General features: G+C 40.6%; 1 protein-coding gene across 11 annotated transcripts in view; it reads right to left on the bottom strand.

The window, feature by feature from the left end:
• neo1a (neogenin 1a) overlaps window positions 1–25,540 on the bottom strand; it is a 155,789-nt gene that overhangs the window by 48,196 nt on the left and 82,053 nt on the right. For all 11 annotated transcript variants that reach the window (XM_071489231.1, XM_071489222.1, XM_071489221.1 and 8 more), the window contains exons 3-7: window positions 24,289–24,564; window positions 23,283–23,433; window positions 12,196–12,332; window positions 504–658; window positions 218–338 (exon numbers count right to left, since the gene is read on the bottom strand). In XM_071489231.1, the coding sequence (XP_071345332.1) occupies window positions 218–338; window positions 504–658; window positions 12,196–12,332; window positions 23,283–23,433; window positions 24,289–24,564 (840 nt within the window). The remainder of the gene's footprint in view (window positions 1–217; window positions 339–503; window positions 659–12,195; window positions 12,333–23,282; window positions 23,434–24,288; window positions 24,565–25,540) is intronic.

The following is a 25,540-nucleotide window of genomic DNA, read 5'->3' as shown; positions in this document are numbered from 1 at the left end:
AGATTGTAGTTGATATTCAAATGGCTGAGAGCAGATCATTGCGTTTCCAAGTGTTTGTCTGCCTGAGAAACTGATCAGACATGGTTAATTTCTGAGTTGTCCCTGACATTGATTATTTAATCACTGCAGTATCTTCTCATTTAAAAAAAATGATTTTATCTAGTTAGGTAAGACATCTGATTTGCACACTACTAGGTGGTCCTGGTGAGTGGCGTACCGTGATCCAAGATGATGAGCTGGGCGCTGGACTGGATGTTGCCGGCATCATTTTCCGCAAGGCACTGGTAGAAACCCTCATCTGACTTGACTAGACCGAGAACCTGCAGGTTGTGCTCCTTCTACAGAACAGGAAGGGGAAGAAATAGAAAAGTTAGTTGATATCAATTTCAACCTTCAATCTTAAAGCCTTTATTATGATAGTGTTCATGCAAATCCTGCAGATTGTACAAAGTCTTCAGTGCAGAAAATGAAAAAGCTACAACTTCAGTGCCAAATGAACTTACAACTATTTTGAAGTAGTCACTGGGGATGACAGCGTCTCCATTCTTGACCCATTTGACAGTGGGAGCTGGAGATCCTGAAACCTCACACTCAAAAACGATGTCCATGGACTCGTGGGCATAAATGTTGGCTGGCCGCTTGACAAACTGGGGAGGAACTGTGGAATACAGATGAGAAAGAGGAGTCAAAGGAAGTTAAAAAAAAAAAAAAAAAAGTGCATTGCATTGATTGTCAGAGTTTGGGGAGACTGACTTAACAGTTTAAGCAAAGGAGCAAATACGAGATGATAGGAAAGAGATTGTGTAAGAGTCATCTTTTCCTGAAGAAATTCAGTAACCAATTTGTCAAAACTAGCCAGGCACTTCAAAGACCAGTGCTCTGGTCTCTGCCAGGAAATGAACAAGACCAAATGATTTGTTATCTCCTCGTCAACTGCCAAATTGCCAGTTAAGAAGTGGTGGAAAGAACAACAAACAGTATCATCCAACAACATGTTCACACAAGCCTGACCTATTCAGCAGATGACAACACTTGGAATATTTGATAAAAAGGTTCAATAACCTCTGGAATGGGTGAAAAATAACAGCTGTTTTTCTATCAGTACAGTGCCATAGCATGCTACACTACACTAGCAAAGCCAAGCACTTGCAGATCTCCCTTCGTCCTGGTAATGAGGGCCAGAAAGGAGTTATTTGATCTGCTGGGGCGATACAGCGCCTCATCAATCTGTCCTGGAACAAGGTCACTGGGAGCACAGGGCCCAGGCCTCGTCCTCTCTCTATAATTGGACTGTACATGTTGTGGGGGAAAGAGAGAGAGAGAGAGAGACTCTGTGTGTGTGTATGTACAGTGTGTGGGTGTTTCTGTGAACAAGTGCCTTTGCTGCCTCTGTGCTTTCTCTGATAAGCAGCGACCTCTCTGACCACTGTAAAATGACTGTATTGTTAGTGTGTCACTGCGTGTCAAGCTTTGCCATCACCCTCCTGGGCTCTTTGATAGCTAGTTATTAGCATCTATTTTGCGGCTATACATACGAGCTGATTGGATATTAGTAGCAGTGAGTGGATGAGGTCCTTTTCTGGTTTTATTCAGCAGCATAACAAGCTCTGAGTTCAAGCCCTTCTCATGTGCCTGATGTTGCTGTGGCTAATTTATTTTAACATGACATTTCTAGTTCACGGATTAGCCTTCATCCTGTAGGGATATGTAGTTAAAAACAGCTAGAGAATTAAGACTCTCAAATTATAGAGGTTTGTAATTAAATCTGTTAAAGGAACAATCCATTGTATACACATTTCTCAAACAATAACAGCCTCATTACACCAAGAAGTAGTGCAGTTACAGGACAAACTGGACTCTATGATTCATTTGTATTTTCCTGACCTTGAAATGCACTTTGTCCATCTGTTTGGTGTTTTCCTACCCTACACAAAGCACATGGAGAAAAGCTGGGAGGAGAGGCGGGAACTCAGGAGAAGACGCACACAGAGAGACAACACAGTGCCGCTCCCACAAAATGCTTTCTCTGCACCCCCAAGGGCAACATGTGTGTGTCCTCAAGCAGTGTTTTTAGTCTTTAACAGTTGAAGCTTCAATTGCGAACTGTAATATAGTGGGATTATGATCATTTTATGTTTCCTTACAATTTCATAAAAGAAATTTACACGTCCTGCTTGATAATCATGTACACAGGGATAATTATGGGGAATTATGAGTGTATGCAATCTTTTAAAATAGCCTGAACAGACAGCAGTAACAGTTGTGCTCATGTATAACTATAAACTAAACCATTTCAACCTTGTATGGCAGATACTTTTGAAAATATTAAGTGCAGTAAGTGAATACTTTTAGCTGGTGGTGGCTATTGAGGAATCATGCACTTTTGGGCTGCAAGGCATACACATGACCTACTGTTGACTGTTCTCATTAGGTGGCCTTTGCTGGCTATATGTATAAGTTCACGGGCTCAACTTTTTAAATGCCAAATTCAAGTATGTCACTCAGATTGTCAAAGTTCATTCTGGGAGATAACAGTAATTAAACACTTAAAGCTGAAAATACAGTTATCTAAACTTCACCACTTAAACATATTTAACAGTGTAGGAATATCTGCTTTGCCTTCAGGTTTGATGCTACAAAATAAAAATGATATAATGAAACTTGGCATATTTAAAACAAAAGTCCATGTTTCACATCTTGCTTTATTTCTTTGACTTCCAGTTTCCCAGCCACACAATGTAAGAGAATTGGTCAAACATGGAACATCTGAATAGTGTCAAAGACTACTTCCCTCACATTGCTTAATGAGTGTCGAGACATTTCTGCAAGCTACACCAGCGAATATGGACGAACGGGACATGGATGGAAATGAGGATGGTGACGCTTGTAGACTGGATCACTGTATGATTGTCAAAACAGCTCAAGCCCTGCTCGGTGTGTGTTTGTGTGCTTGTGTACATGTCTCTGTGTATCTATGTGTGTGTACTCATGTTCCCTGCAGGGGGATGTGTGAGCTGTGAATAATGTGTTTCGCAGTGTGGTGTCCCCTGGATATCTGCCTCTAGTAGCAGTGTAGCAGAGGTAGGTGGAATCCTTGCTTTACTTTGGTGTGTCAGGGACACGCCATTAAGACACCAGTGAGTCTGTCTGTGTGTGTGTGTGTGTGTGTGTGTGTGTGTGTGTGTGTGTGTGTGTGTGTGTGTGTGTGGGTGTGGGTGTGTGTGGGTGTGTGTGGGTGTGTATGTGTGTGTGTATGGCTGGCTGAGCCATGTGTGGATATGAATAATTTGAAAACGTGTCTGGATACTTGTTTCCTTCCATTATTAGCGGTGCTATATGCTGTACATAACTGTGTTTGCTTCCTTCCCTGCCGGCAACATGCGTATGGGTGGATTTTGTTTGCATACCACAAGTGTGTGTGTGTGTGTGTGTGTAAGTGACTGCTTATGTATGCGACCATATGTTTCTGTCCATGCTGTCTCAATCTGTGTACATTCACTGCATTTGCATTGATTCCTGCAATATGCAATGTCTGTCTGTCAGCATTTGTGTCTGTGTATGTACATATATACTGTATATATATGTGTGTGTGTGTGTGTGTGTGTGTGTTTGTGTGTGCGCGTGCATGTGCAGAGCCCCCTAGTGAGGTTAGCCTGTGACAGGTTTTGATGGTGACTGGTACCCCTGTGGCTCTCTTTATCTCTCTCTCTGTTTCACCACTCAGTCTCCCGTTTTTTTCCCCCTGACTCTTAATCTTCCTATAACTCCCTGTCTATCTCTCCATCTTCAGCCTCCCCCCTTCCTCTCTCCAACTGAGCAGACATGCACCATTTTCTCTAAATGGAGTTCAGACATTTGGAACCTATTGGACTGAGCAATGAGTAGAAACGCCTAAATGTACCAATAAAGCTTGGGGGGGGTGATGTTGGGGGAAGGTGGAAGCTATCAGGACTCAACAGAGGGTGACGTGTGTTAGTGTGTGTACGTGTGTGAGTGTATGTGTGTGTGTAGTGGGGCGACTCTCAGTGCAACAACATGCCTGATGACCTTCCTTAATTGGCTGTTTGCAGCATGATACATGCATATGCAAAGGTGAACTTAGTCACATTTGGAAAAAGGATGCTGAGAAGGATTACTGGCAACAGAGAACTTAAATTCAAAGTGTGACTGGCTGAAAATGTTCATCAGTAGAAACACAACCCTGCTTTAAAAGTGCTGCATACGTGCATGTACAGTATGTTGGGGGGCAGTTTTGTAAGTGTTACTGGACGCCACCTGTCAGTCAACTCAAACAGCACTGAAGTCACTATGAAAGCATCCAATTTCTTTTTAAAAAATAAGTGGGTCATTATCAGGACATTATAGAAACCAGTAATGTTTTTGACCACAAGTAATGAAGTTTTGTAAAAAACTATCTGTAAAATATTATAAAGTCAGAAACATTCAAAATGTCTGTCAGACCAAAAAATATTCAAAATTCTTAACTGCTAAATGGAAATAAGATTGTTTTCGTGTGTAATAAAAAATTCCACATGGTACCTTTAAGAGGATAAAGAGGGTATGTCTGGGGTGTATTTGCTTGATTGGCAGGTGTCTAAGCCTATCACACTCTGCAATGCTTTAGCAGCTGTAAGGCCTGGTTTCAGCCGTCACACAAATTTGGATTTTCTGGATCCAGTAACTGACAAAGATCCAGGACTAAATATGTCCCTTCATAAACACATAGATGATGTTACAAGACGCCAAGTCCTTGTTTTCCTACAGTCTACAGCTCTCAGGCACACAGATGCTGAACTCCACCGGCTGGAATGTCTGTAAATGGACTGACTCATATTTGAACATAAATACCACTCTCTAATGAAACAGAAATACAACTATAATGAGACGGAAAACCAACAAAGGAAGAGCAGATACACAAAAGAGGGAGGAAAAAAAAACATCAGGGCAAATATAAAGGAGGGAGAATAGCTGTAAGAACTCCGATGCCAGTTCTTTGGGGCTGGTTTTATCTCTTTAGCCTGTGGCTTAGTAAAAGAAGCTTTAATGCAGACTTACACCGACTCCAGTGAACTGTTAAAAGAGGGCCACAAAAAGGTCATGTGTGTGTCTCACTGTGAGCTTGTTAAAACAAAACCTCATAGGATTCCTAAAGGGATTCTGGGCAGATTACTTTACTTAGAGCTCCACTGGCAGCCAGAAGTGAAGTGAATAGAGACATACTGAGGGGGAAAGGCCATCTATTGAAAATGGTCAAATATCAAATTCAAAAACCTGAAGAAAGGAGCCGCTGCAGTCGGCATATTTTTGACTGAGTGCGGTGAATGAAATAAACAAACTTATTACTCCCCAACATTCAGGCTACAGCAGGCATCTGTTAGGCCCAATGTAAGATATTTTAAGTTCAAGGATTCAAATATGAAAAACATGTCAATACTCTGCTAGCTTGGCCAGAGTCCAGTTAGCTTCATAAAGTTAAACAATAGCTCTTGGGCAGTCAGGGTTTACTCTGAGGGCAAGTGGAGCTTGGACTGCACTAATTACCCATACTGCTCTTGCAAAGATAACAGCTTTACTCTTAATCCTGGCCAACACAAACAAGAAAGATGCTCTGTGCTTGCTTTCCAAGTCATCGAGTAGAATATAATGTCCTCTTACAGGGAGAGTTCAATCTTTTAATGTTTTTGTGGACTCCCTCTGATGGTTCTAAAATTACTAGAATTGAGAGGAAGCAGAGTGAAATGCTAAAACAAAGCTGACTTCATGGTTTGGTTACGGCACATAGAGGAGTTAAAGGCACTTTCTCTGTGCCGTGCCTTCATTTTAGAGCAAGAACAACTCTCTAAAACAAAGTGTTGCTACTTAACTTTGTATTGGAAGAGTATTCAGAACATGGCAAACAAAAAACAACTAATTTGATCATTTACTTGTGTTGTATAATTTATATTCTGCTTTGTAATACATTAATACTCAGTCATTTATCATAAAGAATCCCTGAAAGAATCAGGCTTCATGATTCCAATAAACTTCAGAATTGTCACAGTAATTGTTATAAGAAAGCTAGTTTATTTCCAAAAATGTTAACATCATGCTGTTGTAAGTCAGGCCTACAGATAATAAGTCTTAAATGTGATTAGGTTTTGGTGAGTTAATTTCAGTAATGCTTGAGTGGAGGTAGATTCATTCATCTTGAATACTGTTAAAGTAACACTTCACATTTATAGAGTTCAGTATAGATAGATAGGTAAATACATTTTTACTTGAAGCTACATATGGGTGCAACTTGTCCCTAAAGATCTTCTAGACAACGAAGGTGTTAAGACCAAACAGGAAGTCAAAAACTGCCAGAATCTAAATTTCCTGAGGAGTAACACAAGTACCAATGTGGCAATGAATGACTGACTGATGTGTTTGACCATGTCCTCCCTCTCAGGATCAGAGAAATGGGAATCTCAATTTTACAGTTAGACAGGCTGAGTGACGCCTCTCAGAGGCTCCAGCCACCTCCTGGTGAGGTGGACCGAACTGGTGTGGCTTCCCCTCAGGAGAAGTAGCAACATAGGACAGACTCACATAGTGGCTCTGGCAAAAGAAAACGCTAACAAAACGCTAACAAAACAAGAATCTAACTAAAATATATAGCAAGCTGTTGATTCCCAACAGATGAATACAGGCACAAGAGAAGGCGTAGACAGGAGCCAGACACAGACAACTCCGCACACCTCGTGCCCCACGGGTTTAGATAAACCCCCTATGGAAAAAAGGAAAAGGTGTGTGACTATGGGTGTTGCTCCTTATCAGATTAGTGCCGTTTTAAAAGCTAAATGGAAAGTTTCTTGTTATTTCAGCCAGAATATAACTGTGACACTGGAGGGAGCACAGGAAGATGGTGCGCCGAAGTAAAAACAGACTAAAATATCCACCAGATCTTACAAAAGCCGCAATTCTTCCATGCGTCATTTACAGCAAACTATTCCTGTCACGAGCTGGAAAAAATACTTTGAGCACAGTTTAGGAAAAAATCCCTCTACGGCATTTTCTACTGATATGTTAATAGACGCTGCACATGTTTTTACTTTTGTTAAGCTGCAACAATTTTTTTGTGTTTGTTTTGTTGATGTTGATGTAGATGCGATGTACATTCAGTGGCTTATTTTGTCAAACAGTGTTTCTTGCTACAAAAAGAATAAAGAAAAAGGTGGAAGTCTAAGCTGAAATGTAGCATAACTCAAGATTTTTTTTTTGTTTCTATTTCGGCCCATTTCTGTAACAAGGTAAAAGACTCCTCCTTCTGTCTGCGGTTATAAATCTGGAGTCTTCAGCCCATAGGAGAGACATGAAACTTTTACAGGGGGCAGGGATTTCCTGCATGGGAGAGCAGCACATGGAACGAACAATTAAGTTGATGGCATGATAGCATGAGGCCTTGATAGATGAGGGCCACTAACTTGGAGCCCTATAAAACTGGAAACATATATGTTTGTGGAGAAACTATTTCTGTCTTCAAAACACACACACATACAGAGTTCAGGTCTGGGTGGTGGCCCAGTCATGCAAGACCATAATCAAAAGCTGCTGTCTCCTCTGGCTCCATTTTTCCTCTTGCCAGCTCTAACAGAGGGTGAGATGTCACAGCAAAGTCACACTGAACAGAACACACACTCACAAAAACATACAGTAATCACACAAACACATGCAAGTGAGTCAACACACAACTGTTTGGCTGTGCAGAGCCCTGTGCTGTAGATGTGAGTGGACAGGTGACCTAAGCATCACTATGTACACTAATGTTTAGATTCTGACATTCTTCAAAAATATCTGGAAATCTACTGGAGTAGAAGAACAAGTTTTCCATTAAAAGCTTCACTACAACATCAGACTGTGGCTGTATCTACAGAAATAAAGACTCTAAACCTCTTTATGTCACTGGCAATATGATAAGATATACTAAACACACTGCTCTTGGATACCTATTGCTTATTTCTGACAGCTGCTGTCATTCTCCTCTGAAGCTGTTTGTGCATTATTTCACATTGTAAAGAGATAGCCTTGTTTGTTCACTTGTTTTGTCCATAGATATACACTTTGCAGCCAAAATAAAGAACACTTAAAGGAGCTATTTGTAAGTGTTGATATTGCTACATAGCCAATGTTAGCTTTAAGAGCTGTTTACTCACCAGTCTTGGAAAGAGCTTTTGCAATCGTTACATTTACAATACAAGAGGTTATAATACGCCCTCTGAGCAACGCCACTTCTTCAGGGCAGATTAAAGGCTACAGGAACTTGTCATCGTCATTAAATATGTTTTTTTAGTTATTAGACACTTTATTTTTCTCACTTATTGTTATGTTGTAAATTGTACTTTATTCTATTTTATCTGTTCTTTTATTATTAATTTTCTTATGTTTTTTTTTTGCTAATTGCTAATGTTATTACAGCTTTTTCGATATATGTTATTGAATCTCATTGTCAGCTTCTTACTTGTTTTGTCCTACTCTTTTTAGCTTATCAGTCATCTGTGAAGCACTTTGAACTGCACTAACCTGTATGAAAAGTGCTATACAAATAAAGTTTGATTGATTGTTTGACCGGGCTGGGGCTAGCTGCTTAGCATGCTAAGTTCAGTAAAAGAAAATAAGTGAAAGAAATAGAAGCAAAACAAGAGGGTTGCTCGCCACTGCTGGAGACAACTATTGGCAAGGAAATTAATTAAGTTTGATGCTGAACTTACAACTTTTCTTCTAGACTGCGGTTAAAACTGCTGTTAATGCTAACGGTGGCTATGTAGCAATAGCAAAACTTACAAACAGCTCCTTTAACTGATTTGATAATACAGAGCCCAGTCAATGTATTGTTCTTTGCTACCAAGCTCTGCCCTGGTGAACTTTCCTGAATGAGACCAACAGTGTCACTTTTCTCTCCTGACCTTTGTTGGAGTTCTGCTTCTAAATGTGCTGCAGGTGCAGAGTCAGTGTGAATTCCCAGGGCTCAGGGCAGTATACATCTCTCCCATACTAAGTGGGATAAGGTTCTCATTAGTAGAGTTCCAGGTACCTTGAAACTGAGTTTCCTGCAAACATTACTCAAACAGGAGTAAATAGTGCATTTTCACCCATAGATTTGGTGACGCAGTGAGTAAGCTATTAACTGCAGCAGGAAGGTGTATGTTAGGAAGACTCAAAATTTATTACAGTGTTCATTGTTTAAAAAAAAAAAAAAAGTCATCCAGTGCAACAATGTGCCTCATTAATATGTTATGCTTACAGTAAAGCTGTATGGCAGAGAGGAATAAGATACAATAGTTTGTATAAGATCACTGATTGAAAATAAAGGATAAATAAAGAATAAATCCAAGTAGGCTTAAGTTAATTGCCGTGAGTAACATTCAAACCTGAAAATCATGCACAAGTGAATACACAAATTTGTTTACTGAACGCATACAGGTGTACAGAGTGAGTGCATAAGTGACCCGGTGTGGCCTCATATCGTATGCGTGGCTGAGTGTTTGTGTGTATGTGCACACACCTGCTGTAGGCCCCATGCATCTCTCTTTCCACAGATAAGCACCAGCTGCATCACAAACCCTCAAGCTATCTCCAGGCGAAACCCAACAGTGTTTTACCACATCAAATCCCTGCTTGGCTCTCTGCACCTTTTCCTGCGCAGAACTCATCCAGTGTTTATGAAAAACTACTGACCATGAACTCTCAATTTCTCCTTGTTACTGCATCAAAAGGCACCCTGAGGTGATTTAGAAGGAGTCTGTCATATACAATGTTTTGTATAGATTCATACCACATTGATTAGTATAAGTGTCTTTCACCAGCATAACTACTTCTTGGGGGAAATCAATTGACCTTTCAAGTGTCACTTCTGTTGTCAAGGGAGCAAATCAATTCCACAATCTGGTTTCTTCATAAATCTGGATGAATCAAACGCAATTAGGCCCATGAGTCTACAGCATGGGAACTAATTAAACTATTTTGTTGTGTTATAATGACTGATGTCTTTCAACAATATCTCAGGAGTGCCGATCAACCCTGTGCAGTCTCGTCACATTGGAGGGGGAGGCTGGCAGGGGTCAGGTCAGAGGCATGAAGGATTTCAGGGAGAATTCAGGGAACAGGCTTGAAGACTGAAAACGAGTGAAGTCAGATGTCCTCCTGTGACCTGATCCGATTTTCCATTACTGTCTCCTTTAATCACAGAGAGCGACGGGGAATGATGAAAGAGTGGTGGAGGGGTGATGAAGAGATGAAGGGATTTGGGAAGAGAAGTACAGAGTCATAGCGTCATGTGGGTGTGTGTGAAATGCACTGAACCCGAGAATGAGCCTCAGGGTGTTTCCCCATTCTCAAGTTATTTCACACCAAATCCTGTTTACTTGATTCACCTGGGAAAAGCATGCAAATACACAGGGGACATCTGTTCTGTTCATGTGTATTTTTCTCACCAACTGTGTATGTCTGTGTGTGTAATATATTAAGCATCTAATGCAATGATTTCACTTAAACCAGAAGCGCTTTACTTTGTTTGAATATCTATGAGATATCTGAAATAGTTAGATTCTGCTTAAAATCACTCAAAGGGATCAATACTATTTGAGAAATGACTAAGAAATTGCCAGGTACATTTGTATATTGTTATTGTGCACTTCCACAAACAATTCCAGTTTAATGGTTGAGTTTAAAATAGAGGTAAAGTGACTCACTGTACTGAATTCCTACACTTAAATCTGCAGTTTCACAGCTTTAGCAAGGCCAAGCACATCTCAAATGAAGACAGATTATTTTTAAATAATTTTACTTCCCAAAAATAATGAAAATAAACAATAAGATGCAATATAATAACCTTTCCTGAAGTCCTGAATGTCAGTATTTTCCACAAATTTTTCCACAGATGTCTTAGAAATCTATTGATTTCTATGGACTTTTACTAACAGTCACATCATACAGTCTGGTTGGGTTTAAGATTTTTTTTTTATGCTTTAATTGTAAATTTTTGTATTTTGCACTGCAACACAAGTACTGAACTTATTTATGGATTTAATACAGACAAGTCTTAAACAAATTTGGTTCCTACTGTCAAAGTGGGACTTTGAAAGTGAAGATTAGTCAGCATTCATTTGTGATTTAGCAGCTGTTTCATGTGGGAGTGTGATAATTTATACTAAAATAAAGTCTCAAATCCCAATACCAATCCAAAATTCAAATTTGCTCATTAGCACTGAATTTTTTGAGTGACACGTACAACAGCATCAGAAGCCTAGTTTCTTCACAGAACTGACCTACTAATAGATGAAGAATGAGTCCACAAACTGCCAATCATGTGTTCTTTTAAATTACAGGCAGTTATAATTAAAGACAATGGGATTACAGACATAGAAACAAGAATGTGTGGCGTTGCTAAAGCGAAACATATTGCGTCTAATATTCACTTAATATTGAATAACAAGTGTGATTAGTCTGATTAAATGAATTTGGACACACAACGAGGTACCGTTTCCTTCACAGTGGTGTGCTGCTTGTGCGTCTTGTCAGTATGTCGTCTGGTAACTTCTGCCAGCTACTCTTTCAGCTTCTTCTAATTCTAATGTTTGTCTATATTTTTTCCCTGCCAGCAATATGTGAAGCTCAAGTCTGTTCATCCTGTGTGGGATTGAGTTATGTGGAATAGCAGCTATAAACAGACGCCCCATATGCTGCGTACTCGAGTGCTGAATACACTGCTCACCAAGAACACAGCTTCTATGTTCCTTCATGGTGTGCAGCACATCTCAATAAGGCTGCCTGTTATCACAGCCACAGGGAGTTTCAAAACACAATCAGCATGTAAGAAATACACCTTGTTCATTTAATTTCAAACTAATCCGTCAGTTGCTTTGTTGCAGGTCTGGGCTATGGGTCCTCAGGGTATTTAATAAGCGAAATTCCAAACATAATCAGAAAATTAGTTTTAAGTGATAGAAGGATGGTATTGCTCCTTACTAATCTCCAATCTGAGGTTTTATTTTAGCCGTGTGTGTGTGTGTGCGTGTGTGCGTGCGTGCGTGTGTGCGTGTGTGTTAGTTAGTTCTTGAAATGGGCTTCTGGTACTCTTATGATTATGTGCCCTCTGTAAACTGCTTACAAAACATACCCTAGCTTGTTCCTGTGGACCTGCAACACAAAGCAGATGATGTGTGTTGATGAGGGTACCTTGTACTGTGAGCTGCGCCTGAGCTTCAATGGTGAGGTTAGAATTGTCCGCCATGCATGTGTAGACGCCGGCATCCTCCTCTGTGAGATTGGAGATCTGGAGACTGCCTCCTCCCAGAACCTCCACATGACCCTCACTGGATTCAGAAAGAAACAAAGGTAGAAAGAAAATGAGTTACATCTGACTATGAAGAGGTCTTTCCCTCTGGTTTCTTTTACAAAACAGCACGAATGACCTTTATTTGGGGCTTTGCTACATGTAACACTGTCAGCATCACATATAGGAGCCCTCAGGCTGCTGGCCTTTTAGCAGCATCTGAATAGAGCTGAACTTAAGCCTCAATATCTTTTTTTTCCCAACCCGACTTTTTAAATATGTAAAAATAACATAACAGTCCATTTCCATGAAGCACATTCCCCTCTTGCCTCTCCCGCTAAACTGCTTGGTAAAGGTTGCAGCCTCTGGAGCTCCATGTTCCCCTACTGACCTGAGGATGACTCCACATCTCATCTTTATTTTCTTTTGCTCTGTCACCTCTTACCAAGTCGCTGAATAAATAAAACATACTAAAAGCCAAGTCAGCCTCCCTGAAAATAATGTAATCTGCAATTCTTCTCACAGTCATGATTTATAAACAGTCTGGATTCTGAGATATATACCTAGATATAGATAAAGAACTAACTATAATATAACTAGAGCCAAATAGGAATAAAACACAATTTTTAATCATTCTTCTCGTAGTTGGATTTAATGCTTTTCAAAGAGTGAAAATAATCAATAGTTGTATAAGTTACATGAATAGATGTGGATGGACAGATGCCATAATGTTTTATTCAGCATGCATCAGCTTTGATTACACATTATTGTGCTGGTCTTGTTGAAGCTGCAGCTGGGGCGTGTAGCGTGTACAGTGTCATTACCGCAGTTGTTACATTGACTTAACAAATGTTTTCATTTTCTTTCATCAGCTCTTAATTAACTGCGGTGACATGCATCTAAAGAATAACAATACAGCAATCTACCATCAAGGACAAGTGATTCTGACGTCAGGAACCTCTGTTTCTCATCATGTGGTATCATCAGGGGTGATATCCGAAGCAAAATTTCCTTCATCATAAGGTTATGGAAAACACCAAAAACCAGTTTTCACACAGTGTTTTCCTTTTCTCATAAAGGCTCAAAGTACTATTCACTCACTTGTGTATTAATAAATAATAATTTACACACTGCAACACAGAGTGGCAGGAGATAGGACTTACTGAAAAATTAATAACAAGTGTAACCACCAGGTCATGCTTTTCAACAAGTATCTCAGGCTGAGCAATCATAAATATTTATTATTCTACAGCATTCACACCTTATCTTGATCACCACGTATCTATTTGTATAGCCTCTCTCTGAACCAGTGACCCTCCACCATTTAAACAGTCCCAACTTTGATTTTCCCAACAGGCCCATGGGGAAGCAGTCTGCGGCCAAGCTCTGGCTTGATTCAACAAGCAAGTGGAGCATGGGAGTACGAAGAGGCTGAGAGGAAAGAAAACAGAAATCAATAGCTTAAAGAGAGAACTCTGCATTCACAAAGAGAAACAGAGAGGTGGGGAGAAAAGAAGGAGCAGCGGGTCGGCTGAAGAAGATAAAAATCCAAAGAGGGCCTCGGCAAAGCGAGATGCAGCTGAGGAGAGCAAGATCAGTGCATAATGGTTTTTGCACAGAGGGGTGAGGATACATGCCGAGGTATAGAGTGCACCGAAGAAAACAACCCTGTGCTGCAGGCTGATTTAGTTTTAAACAAACTGCTGACTAGCTACAGCTTCCACATGAGCTGCTTTTTCTCTCTCCCTCACTAGCTCTGGGTTTTGGCAGCATTGGCCTTTGAGACCATCTGCCTGTCTGTCTGTGCTGGAGTGGAGCATTCGAGTGGCACTCGACCTGCTGTCACCAAAATGACATCACTGTTTCACTCATGCTGTAGGGATAAAATAGACTATTAACTTGAGTGTCAGCCAAAACCATTTAACAGTTTCAACAGTTGCAGTTTTAGGTTACCTAGACTCACTGCTTGAATATGGAAAATTGGAAAATGGACAACTTCAGGATTTAAATGCAGTTTCAGATGTGCTGTTTTACAGAGGTTTATACTTTTTTGCACCATTAGTAATGGGCTGCAGTACTGTCCCTATTAAAAATTTCACACAAAAGCCTGAGTTTGGTGTATAATAACTTACCAGGCTGCTGTGACAGGCTAATGCATGGTTGTCATTGGAAACACATGACCTATCTCTCTAACTGCACTTCTATTATGAGCGTCAGAAATTTTAATGATAATGATTATCTAGATTAAGAGCATTTGTTTGAGACAGTGCAAAGTTGCCTCCAATTTCTACTGCTGTAGTAACGCCATATCAATTCTGCAAACCTGTAATTACAGTGAACTAGTGCTCAACCGTTTTTAACAAACCTGAGCAGCGTGACACCTGTTGTTAAACGCAGGCCAGCCAGCTAAAGAGAGTCATGTTGACTCGGTTCAGACTGACAGGAAATACAATCTATCCCCAGGTCTCTATGTCAGTCAAAAGGCACACTAAACAGCACATTGGGTCCTTTATAACAGCAGTAGATAATAAAGAAATCACACTGCACAAATCTAACCGTATTCCTGGGTCTTCAAGGTGAAAAAAGGGTAACATAAAGAAGGCTGCTGCCTTTTCTTTTGATTCTGAAACTGCAGAACTACTGAAAATGCCACATTATCTTGCTGTACATCGATTGCTACACTATGGCTGATTCTGCTGGGAGGCTTCTTCCTACAGTTAGTCTCACCAGGACAACTATTCAGATTCTTTGGCCTTTAGTGCTGCATGCATCATAAAGAGCATTGACAGCTTCCTCTTGTACTGGAAAGAGGAACGTACGGCGCGTATCAAACCACCAGGCAATTTCACATTCTGTCCAGAGCAAGTCAATCTTAGCTCTAAGTGCAGCAGCTAAAGTGCTCTGGTGAAGAAGGACTGTGTTACCGTTTATAGACCATGAAGGAGGGAGACAAAGTAAATTGGCTCGAAGACACCTTGCGCTATTGTGAGGGAACTCTCTCCACTTGTGGTCATTTAAATTAGGACGAGGTGCCTGCTGTAACAATATGACATCTTGTATATTAGCTGCAGGCCCTTGGTGGGTGACGCTGCTAATTAAAACTGCATTATGTGTATTCACCTACAAAGAGCTGTTAAATTAGCTCCCTATTTCCACTGTCACTTTTTATCTTGTTACAAAACAGCAGTTGCACACATGCACACACCCAGACAGTACAAGCAATAGGAAGATTAGAGGGTAAATGTGTCACCCAGAGCAGGTGCAATGCTGCTAATTGGCCTTGCTCTTCATAAACAGGTTTAGTGTCAATGTTTTTACTAATTCCACTTCCAAAGGCTACAACTTTCCACATTGTCTGTTGTGGTATGTATGATGTTGTAATATTCAGCTACAATTTCTGATCTAGATTTCCTTATCATAACCTGAAAACATCATTTATCAGTTTCAAAATGTTGTTAAGAACAATAACATTCCCCTCCCTGTGCCCTTCCCTATTGTGTTACTAGTCCAGACAAGGTGTTGACAATGTCCTGTCAACATGCAGGGGTCTCGGACACTATTTGTCCCCTGTTCTGCCACTCAGCTTTGAAGGCAGTGGCAGCCACAGAGACTTCAGAGAAGGGCTTTGGGGAAGGGGGGGGGGGCACATTTGGTATGTGTGAGCGGTGACTCAGCCTTCCGTAACACAGACTGGTGGCAAGGTCAGTACACCTGGGCGAGGGGAAGCTGCATATCACTGAGAAACTGTGGGCAGTGCAATACGCTGTCACAGAGCAATCAGTAGTGCTGTGACAGTGGTTGGGCACGGGTCGTGCCCGCTGCAGCACAAGGGGGAGGCAGGTGGAATCACAACTGTCACAACAAAAAAAGACCATTCATTATTAATGGATAGAGTGGCAATCTCTAAACTTTTCTTTGCCTCTGTTTTCACTCATTTTTCTTTTTTCAGGTTACATTTATTTTCCCGACTCCTTTTTTCCCTTATATATATATATATATATATATATATATATATATATATATATATATATATATATAAAAATACATACATACATACATACATACATATATATACACATACCTGTCCACCATCTCAGCCCATCTCTCCCTGCACCGTCATGCACCATGAATGCTAAGTATTGCGCTGTTCCAGGTGTTGTGGTATAAAGTGAACGCAAATTGAACTTCCTCCTTTTGACCAGAACATAATCATAACAGTTCCATGAATTTGAATTGTGTTCAAGGTGTGCAGAAAGGAGTGGGATTTCATTTTACAGCCACAGAGGGCAGACGGCGGATTGGAATGATTTGTCCTGCTTCCAAAACACAACTCTCCCCCCCCCCCCCTTTTTACCTATTTCTGTTCAGATATGAGCAAACAAATATGAGAGACAAAGGAGGGAAGAAAGAGGCCAGACCAGCTAAGGAAATAGAGACATAAATAAATATAAATTAATGTGAGAAACAGCCTGGTGCCAACAGCATATGAAGGGGCTTCTTAAGTGACTCAGCCATGAAAACATTTTTGTTTTCCTCTGGCTTATAATGGAGAACTGGAACAAAAACAACTCTTGCATACCTGACTTTATATGCTTTATCCCTCCGAGAATAAACCGATCATTTGATCAGTGCATATTACAATGAAGCCAGCAGCACATAGCTTACATAATATACTTTATATAAAAGTGGCTCTGGTGGGCCCTCTGGTTCACTTGAAGCTATGTGAACTCAGTGTGCCCCATGCTGAGTCACGTCTATAGGAGTACAGCACTCCACTGCATTATAAAACCTTTAAATAGGACATAATGAAAACATAATGAAGAGCCACAGTGAAGTTGCAGGTGAGTTGTTTTTTGCTGTGAGAGACAACGTGCAGGTCCAGGCTGTCAGTGAGTAAAGCCCCATATTATCTGTTCTATTTCAACTTATGATGCTGCACAGTTTTAAATACAGTATGTGCATGAGTAGAATTTATTGGTATTTGTTCTGCTGTTTTAGAACAAACAAATCATGCAACTAACAGTAGATAAAGCCAATGGCCGGTAGCCAATGTATTCCTCTTATCCTCAATTCCTACATGAAAATAAACACAAAAAATAAAATAAAAATAGACGGTATGACAGCAAACATGCTTTGAAGAGAGCCAGTGAGATGTGCTGGAGACTGGGGGACATCCATAAAAGGAGACTTCTCATGCTCCTCTGCCAGAAAACCATGTTGCTTGTCTTGTTTTCTCAGAAACACATGCCAGAAAAACTACTCCATTACCTTAACCCACTGCTGCTACCATCTATCATTTCACCAGTGTTGAAGAAATTTGAGTTCCTAAGCAGAACTTTATCGGAAAGAATGTGATGTGCTGGATACCTCCTGTACATGCCAACCTCTCCAAATGAGGGAAAAGTGCAGCAGTGCAGTCGAAGTTTCTACTCATATTCACATGGATCTTAACTCTTTAAGGGTTTTTATATTATTTTATCCACCAACATATTTCAGTGTAGTGAAGTCTAGTACAACTATGACACACAGTTGAATTGTCACCTCGCATGAAATTCTAAGTTTCATAGAGGAAGAATAGCGAGGCAGACTCACATTCTGACACTTAAATGACAAGAAACTATGATTCTCTATTTTTCCTCTTTAAAACTAAGCTTGGCTGAAGCCATTGTGTACAGTGCTTTCCACTGACATCTGAAACACCACTAAGAACTCCATCATTGGCTGTTGCAGGATGAGATGAGAGTTCAGCACAAGGCAGACCATTTGCCATTAACCTCATTAATAGTCACTCTGAAGAAAGGAGCAAGTGAAAATCATAGGCCATTAACACTGATAGGTTTTATCTCTGACTTCTCTGAGAGGCTGAAAGGTTCAGTTGCTCTACCCATAGTATTATTGCACTGGCCATTCACTGCGCTGTTTGAGAGCAACAAGCAAAGAGCAGAGCGAAACAGAATGTCCTCAAATTGGTCTGAAGACAGACTGCAAATTAAAAAAATCAATGACATCAGTCAGTGAATTGAGGGCTGTGGGTGTAAACAATGTAATTACACCAAAAAGGATGTCGAGTAGAAAGTTGGTAGAAGTTCAGAGTATCATTTCATGATTTCACCTAAAACAATTATGGAACACTGCATCTGAGGGGCTGTTTGCTTCGATGAAAATTTAAATAGCCATGGCAGTTGCCGAGCCATGCTGCTGTATGCTGTGTTTTCAAGAGAAGCGGGATCAGTTATTCTGTGAGTGCGTGCTGCATTGTCAGAGCTATTGAAATCTTCAAATCATTATGTAAGTGCTGGTGGTTTGAGTTCCTAAAAAAAAAAAAAGTGTTGTAAATCACCAATTTAACAATGAATCACATATATAACCCCATTTTTGAAACAGCTTATGACTGGCACTGTCTGCTGTCACCAAAGGTTGATAGATGTGTCTCTGGAACCTGTATTAACAGTATTAAAACACAACTGATGCTCCAGCAGTAACCACAGGTATCACCAAAATCACCAAATCAACATATGGATTATAACTTCATACTAACAGTAAATTTTCAGATCATCACTCTTTTATTTAAGCATCTTCTTTTTAAATAGGACATTAGGACATATCATGAAGACTGATCATTAAAGACTGTACACTAAAGGAATATCAACTGGGGAGAAAACTGCAGAAAACACTATGATGGTTTTGTTGTTTGGAGTTTTTATTCAGAATGAGGTCTGATTATAAACTAGCAGTTGGATTTAGACATTTTTGGTACGGACAGAGTAAAAAGCTACTTTTAATTAATTCTTCAAGTTGTGTTGGGCTCCCATGGTGGCTCACTAAAATGAAGGCTTCCCATGAAGTCTGCCTATGAATTTATATGAGTCTAAATGTGTGCATTTATTTTCTTCTCTTTTGCCCACAAAGTGAATAAGTTGATGTGTGTGTGTGTGTGTGTGTGTGTGTGTGTGTGTGTGTGTGTGTGTGTGTGTTCGTATGCGAGACATATGTGTGAGAGGGTTACAATGCAGTACAATAATGGTCTGATTGCAAACAAATTCCCCCATTCCATGCTTCTCCCTTCATACACAAGTAAATGCAATATACACAATCATATTCAAATGAAGGCGAGAAGACAAGGAGGAGAGGAGACGGATGGCTTGAAGGCTTTGGAGGAGGGTTGATTTACATGCTCTGTCAATTCCCTGTTGCTGGCCGACATGCATAATTCATCCATTTTATTGACTGCTGGGGAATTCTATTAGGTGATAGAGTGATACTCCCAAGAACAAAAGATGACTGTCCTTTTCATGAGCGTCATCAGGGCCAGTATGTATGAGAAATCCAAAGGCCTGTTTTTCTGTGCATACTCACCTCGGGATGCTATCAATGACTCACAGGGCATTAGCTAAGGATGTATTTTCAAGTGTTAATATTCTATTATGGTGTTGCTGAGCTTGATCAGAATAAATTGCGTGTGTGGTGTCCTTGGCAATAGACTTGCTCGGAGCCTAAATGAATTTGAGGCTCGGATCAGGACACTGGTGAATACATAAACAGCATGTTGTAGTAGAATAAGCCATAGTGTAATAGATCCAGCAATATCAATCTGTTTCAGTCATGATACTGTGGGGAGATACCTCAGCTGAATAGTTTCACAGAAGATATTGAACACATCTATCAATAACACATATAGCCATATATAATTTTGTATCATTAAAAGTAATTGGTTTTCATATTATTAATATCTAGATTAATTGCTGGGCTCAAACTATAAATTATCACCCTGATAATGGTTTATTGCGACTAACCTGGGACATCAAGAGGTAAAATGAGAGTTGGGCACAAATGATTGTTTTGTCCTGTTTGAAGTGTCTTGAGGTGTCTCTCGATCCAAATGTAGCACAAATTTGACCCAAATTTGAAGACATTTAGAAAAAGACAATGCTAACTGAGGCACATTTCCAACCACGACTGTTATGCAAATATTAGGAGCTACAGATCCTCCAGTTGGGTGCCATTAAAAAACCATTGCAGAAGAAGAGGGAGCAACAAAATGAGGTGATTAAAAGAGCACCAGTCAAACCATAAATTGGTGAAAAACAATGCAGAAAACATGATGGAAGAATGGCTTTTAAGTTTGTTTCATGTATTAATCTAAGGAGCATAACAGTCTCCCCAGAGCTGCTGCTATTTTTAGACTCTTCAGTGGACTTTAAGTCACATGATTCATTTACATTATGATTTGTCTGTTTCAATTGCACTCGCTACATTTTGCCTTCATTGATACACCAACTTCTCTACCTCAGCTAAGTGTAGAAGTTTGTTTTGTGATATTTTAAGATTTCTTTTTTTTTTTTTTTAATTTCCAGCATTTACACATTTTCTAATGTGCAAACTGACAATGACAGTGGCACAGCATCTGGGACACATCACGATGTGCCGACAAAAAGGCTGGCATGTATTTCATGTCACTGAACTAGTAGCCATATGAATATCACCCTTGAGTCCGGAGAATTGTACCAAATTAATCAAACCTAAGAGCAACGACATCCTCATCACATGTAAGCTATGCACCCATAAACTCCTTCTCTCCTTCCCATCAGACACAGGATGACTGGTTCCAGGTTTACTTTCATTCATAAAATTGTGTTAACATAATAAATACTTATTGTTGGTGGTGTTAGGTAGGAAAGTGAAGATATACCTGTTCAAAAATATTGTGTTGTATGATACAGACATATTGGATTTCTAAGAGATTGATATACTCCCTCAACAAGAGAGTTAGACGACCACCTGTTCCAAATTTCCATTTCAGGTCTTTGCTCTGTCCCCATCTGTCATCACAGACATCAGAGAGTTTTACAACAGCCCTCAAGTCCTACGTGGCAATATGGACAAGTGATACAAAAGAAACAGCAATGTCTGTCTTCTGATAGCTTATGAATAACATACTAATGAGACTCTTCAAAGACTTAAGACAGAAATCCTTCATATGGCACATTTTCAAAAGGCTTTTGAAGGACTCAACTGTGCCTTTAAAAGTATCCTGTAGTACCTCTGAGGAGTCAGTGAAAACACTGGAAAAGAATTAAGGCTGATTCATGGTCTCAACATCTGCAAAGGTGCATGTTGGATCATGTGACATGAAATTTTGTCTTCTGCCCAAGTCCAAACCATGTGCCAACTGTGCATGGAAGCTTGTTTTATTAACTGTTTATTCAACCAACCTTCCTCTTCTTGTTATATGTCAGCTGCAAACACCGTCATCTATTTTTTAATGTTGTTCACCCATATACAGCAAACAGTGTCATTAGGATGATATTGTTTTTTCTAATGCACATATGTGGAACGTATTCCCCTACGCATACCCCTGACTGAGCGCGTTCTGGGACCAGCAGAAACCATGAACTGGCCTTTACAAGGGACAATTAAATTAGACATACAAGTCCAAGTATTAGACTACCATACATGGATTCAGGTTCATGTCATTTTGAATCATCTTCATCAGCTGTCACTCAGGTTAAAATTGGTATTTGTTATTGTGGACACAGACTGAGGGAGAGACAGGAAGAAAACAAGAGACAAGACTAAGTTGAAGCATCAGCGGCAGCAGCTCAATGTGATAATCCCCACTGTCTGCGAGTCGCCCTGCCTTCAACTGGTGGCTTTGACACATCCTTATAAACTTTCATCTCATGTCTACAGCCTCGCCGACACCACTTTGAAGGCCTTGTTTGTGCTGTGCACCAAAGACCAATTAGACACTCTTTGCAGATTCCCCTTTCTCTCACCACACCAAGTTTTAATTGACAGTAGTTCTTCTATCTCTCATGTAATGCCTGAGAGGGACAGGAGACTCTCAAGGAGAAAAAAGAAAGTTCCACTGCTTTTCTTTCTAATTGTCAATGTCGTATTAAAATCAAAAGAATGGTCTCAGTAATGTATTCGCCACACAATCCATGTCTGCTCTGACGGCAGGAGCATGGGGGTCCACTTCAATATCGCAAAGACCTCCCTGGTTGTTCAGAGTACGCTTGCTAATTACCAACACAGACGCCCTTGGGGGCGGGTATGCCCACCGGATAGTGTTTTGTAATTAATACAAGGTAGATTATAAGTACCTTTTTAGCCAGCTCCCATTGGAGGTCAGAGGTACTCACGGACAATTCCATAGGTGTTAAAGACATTTAACTTGAAATGTGGGGCTGTGCTCAGAAATAAAGGTTGGAGAGTTTAATGGTATTCTAGCTCATACCACAGTGGAGCCAATGTGATGACCCTACATTTAATTTCAGGCAGAAATCCCATTCAGGGCTGGATTTAGATGAATGAGCCCTGTTTCAGCTATTTTCTGCTCACCCCACAAGTTGCAAAGTTATTATTCCACAGGACTGGTACACAGGGGTTAGGTAAACAAAGTGCCTTCTTAATTGGTGGAAATCAAACTTCCCATGTCCAGTGCAATTCTCTCCAAGGGATTTGAGCTGCTTTGCCTGAGCTAATGAGAGCCAGAGGAGTGCGAGCACAGGCGCTGTGACACTCTCTCTTGGCTCTTAATTTGTGAACTTCCCCTCAGCTGGCAAACCTACAGCCCTGTCTCCCAGCTGAAGTGGCTCTGTTGGCACGTTCAGGTTTTCCCCCACAGGGCTCTTTGGGTAGCAGTGGCTGAATAGCATTAACACTAAAAGGACTAAAAGGTTAGCTTTTGGGGGCCAGAGGCACCAGGTACAAAGGAGCAGTACATTACAGTCTGTGTTGGTTTTCAAAATCTAGGAGTGTGTGAGAGCCAGGGAACACTGACCACAGCAGTGTATAGCTTTGGAGTAACTATTGGCAACTTTGACAGGTACAGGTGATTTTAAAGGGTTTGAAAAAGGTATAGCACACTTGTTTCTACACAAGTTAAAATAGAATCATGTCCCAAGAACATTTGGAGTATTTAAATACTTCTGTAATTCCTCAAACGATTTAAAAAGGTATAATAAATCCAAGTGCATGCTCGTACCTTTCTTGTAGCAGCTTGTCTCCAAACATCCAACGGACATGTGGTGCAGGAAAACCAGTGACCACGCAGGGCAGCAGCACACTGGCGCCCACCACCTTGGTCACAGACACAGGCTGCACCAGGAACTCCAGCTTCCTGTCTTCTCCAGTTTCTTAGATGGGAGAAAAAAGGTCAGGGTTAAGGCCGAGGTTAAGGTTGGGGTGAGTAAATGCAGGGGAGTTTCATTTAGGTGTCATCTGTCTTAAAAACTTCAAAAGACGTCATGTCTGAAGGGCAGTCGCTCCTGACACCCAAACCAAGAATGGTTGGATGAATAATGTCCATGTTGATGTCTGAGACAGCTGAAGTCTCAGCTCTTTAGGAGTTCAAAGTAAGCCCATCTAGCTCCAGCTGCAACCAACTGCCTGAGTAGTATCCCACAATCACCAGGACATGCGTGACCCCAGCATATACACAGGGCCTTAACAAAGTAACTGCAAAGTGTCATGTTTTTTCTCCCCTGAGCTTTGCTTAGATTTCAATTCCGTGAAGCTTGAAACAAATGAAATCATTTTTTAACCATTTTGAACTCTAAATATAAATGTTTTATGAGCTTTCCCTCTGTATCCATCCAGCCTTCTGCCACTCCACCACATATCCTTGGAGGAGACACACAGGGATAAAGATGCCCACGTCTTGTTGAAGTCTGATATAGGACCACTAACATCTTCTCTGAACTGAGAACTGAACGATATATTAATTTCAATTTACTGCACAAGATGTTCTACAATCGCCTAGAAGCTCAAACATAACTGCACTGTATTCAATGATGTTTGATAAACTGGTAACAACTGAGGACAAGCAGGATAAATGCTTTCATTATTAGATTACAATGGAAGTAGAGAGTCCAACAAATCTGAAATAATTCCAGTAAGAATCATCCATTTGTGACTGAACCTATGACTATACATTCTTATAGGACAGCATCTGACTTGTTGTTTGGCATAACTTTATTTCCTCAAATTACCTGGCTGTATCTGGAGCTGGGCCTCGTCGCTGGACTTGGATGACCCCACATTTTCCACCAGACAGCGGTAGAGGCCAGCGTCGGCCTCCGAAGCGTTGCTGATCACCAGGGCTCCGCTTGGCAGCTGGACCAACCTGGCGCTCAGTTCCAACGGCTGACGGTCTTTCTCCCACCGAGTAAAGGGCACCAGATCAGAGTTGACCTCACATGCCATCACTTGACTGTCGCCTAGACGCACAGTGGCAGGTGCTGGCTGGCTCACAAACCTGGGCATCCCTGGAAGGTGAAAACAAGAGAAGGATGTAAAACCAGCACTCACCTCAAATGGTCTGCCCTGGACTGAAGATACTGAGACAAAATCCTAAGAGCCTAAATCCACAGAAGAGCTGTGTCTAGTTGTCCAAGATGCTTGGAACAACCAAACCGTGCACAAGCCTGCCTGGGAGAACTGGTGTTGCTTTAAAGGCCAAGGATGGTCACACCAAACATCAATTTGATTTAATTTTTACCTACATTTTTTCTTAATAACTTGACTGCAACTTAGTCATGACTATTTATTCTTGTAGAGAACTACTGATGTTTAAGTTGAACTTAAAATGATTGCAGGCACCTTGACTGGTTTGACTTTCACATAACAGCTTTGCTTTAAATTAAATCAATTTCTCTTATTCTACTGTCAACTCTTTATATTCTCAAAACATTTGGAGGTAAGACAAACTTTTACTGAGTCAGGAAGGAAGAACAAACCGACAGATAAAAAGTGTTTATAATGATTACAAGACATAGAAATTGGTTTAATCTTACAATCCATGTTCAGGATAGATTCTCAGTTGTGGAAGAGGCCAAAACACTGCCACCCCCACCCACCCCCCGACCTCTTGAACACACAAATCCTGAAACACAACAAACCACACAGTTGTGTAGCACAATCACTTATCCTCTATGGTGGATGTTAATTTGCCACGGAGAGCAGGAGACACACAGCACTAATTAAAAAAGGCTGGATCCACAGGCTGTTTGTGCTCCTGCACCCAGACTTTCATCTCAACACAAAATAATTATTTCCTGTGTTTGAAGCCATTGATCTGAAACCAACACTCACAGGTCGCGTTTGAGACAATCGCAAACAATGGCTTCAATTAAAAAGAACTTACAATGTGTAAACCGCGAATGGTATTCTTGGGTTTATTAGGGGAAGAAGGACAAGTTGTTTTTAAAAAGTAAGAAGGCCACTCCATCTACAATAAAAAGA

Source organism: Trachinotus anak, unplaced genomic scaffold (assembly GCF_046630095.1).
Source record: "Trachinotus anak isolate AG129_WGS33_773 ecotype Australia unplaced genomic scaffold, CSIRO_AGI_Tana_v1 ptg000011l, whole genome shotgun sequence".
Lineage (NCBI taxonomy): Eukaryota > Metazoa > Chordata > Actinopteri > Carangiformes > Carangidae > Trachinotus > Trachinotus anak.
This window is presented reverse-complemented; position numbering and strand designations above follow the sequence as displayed.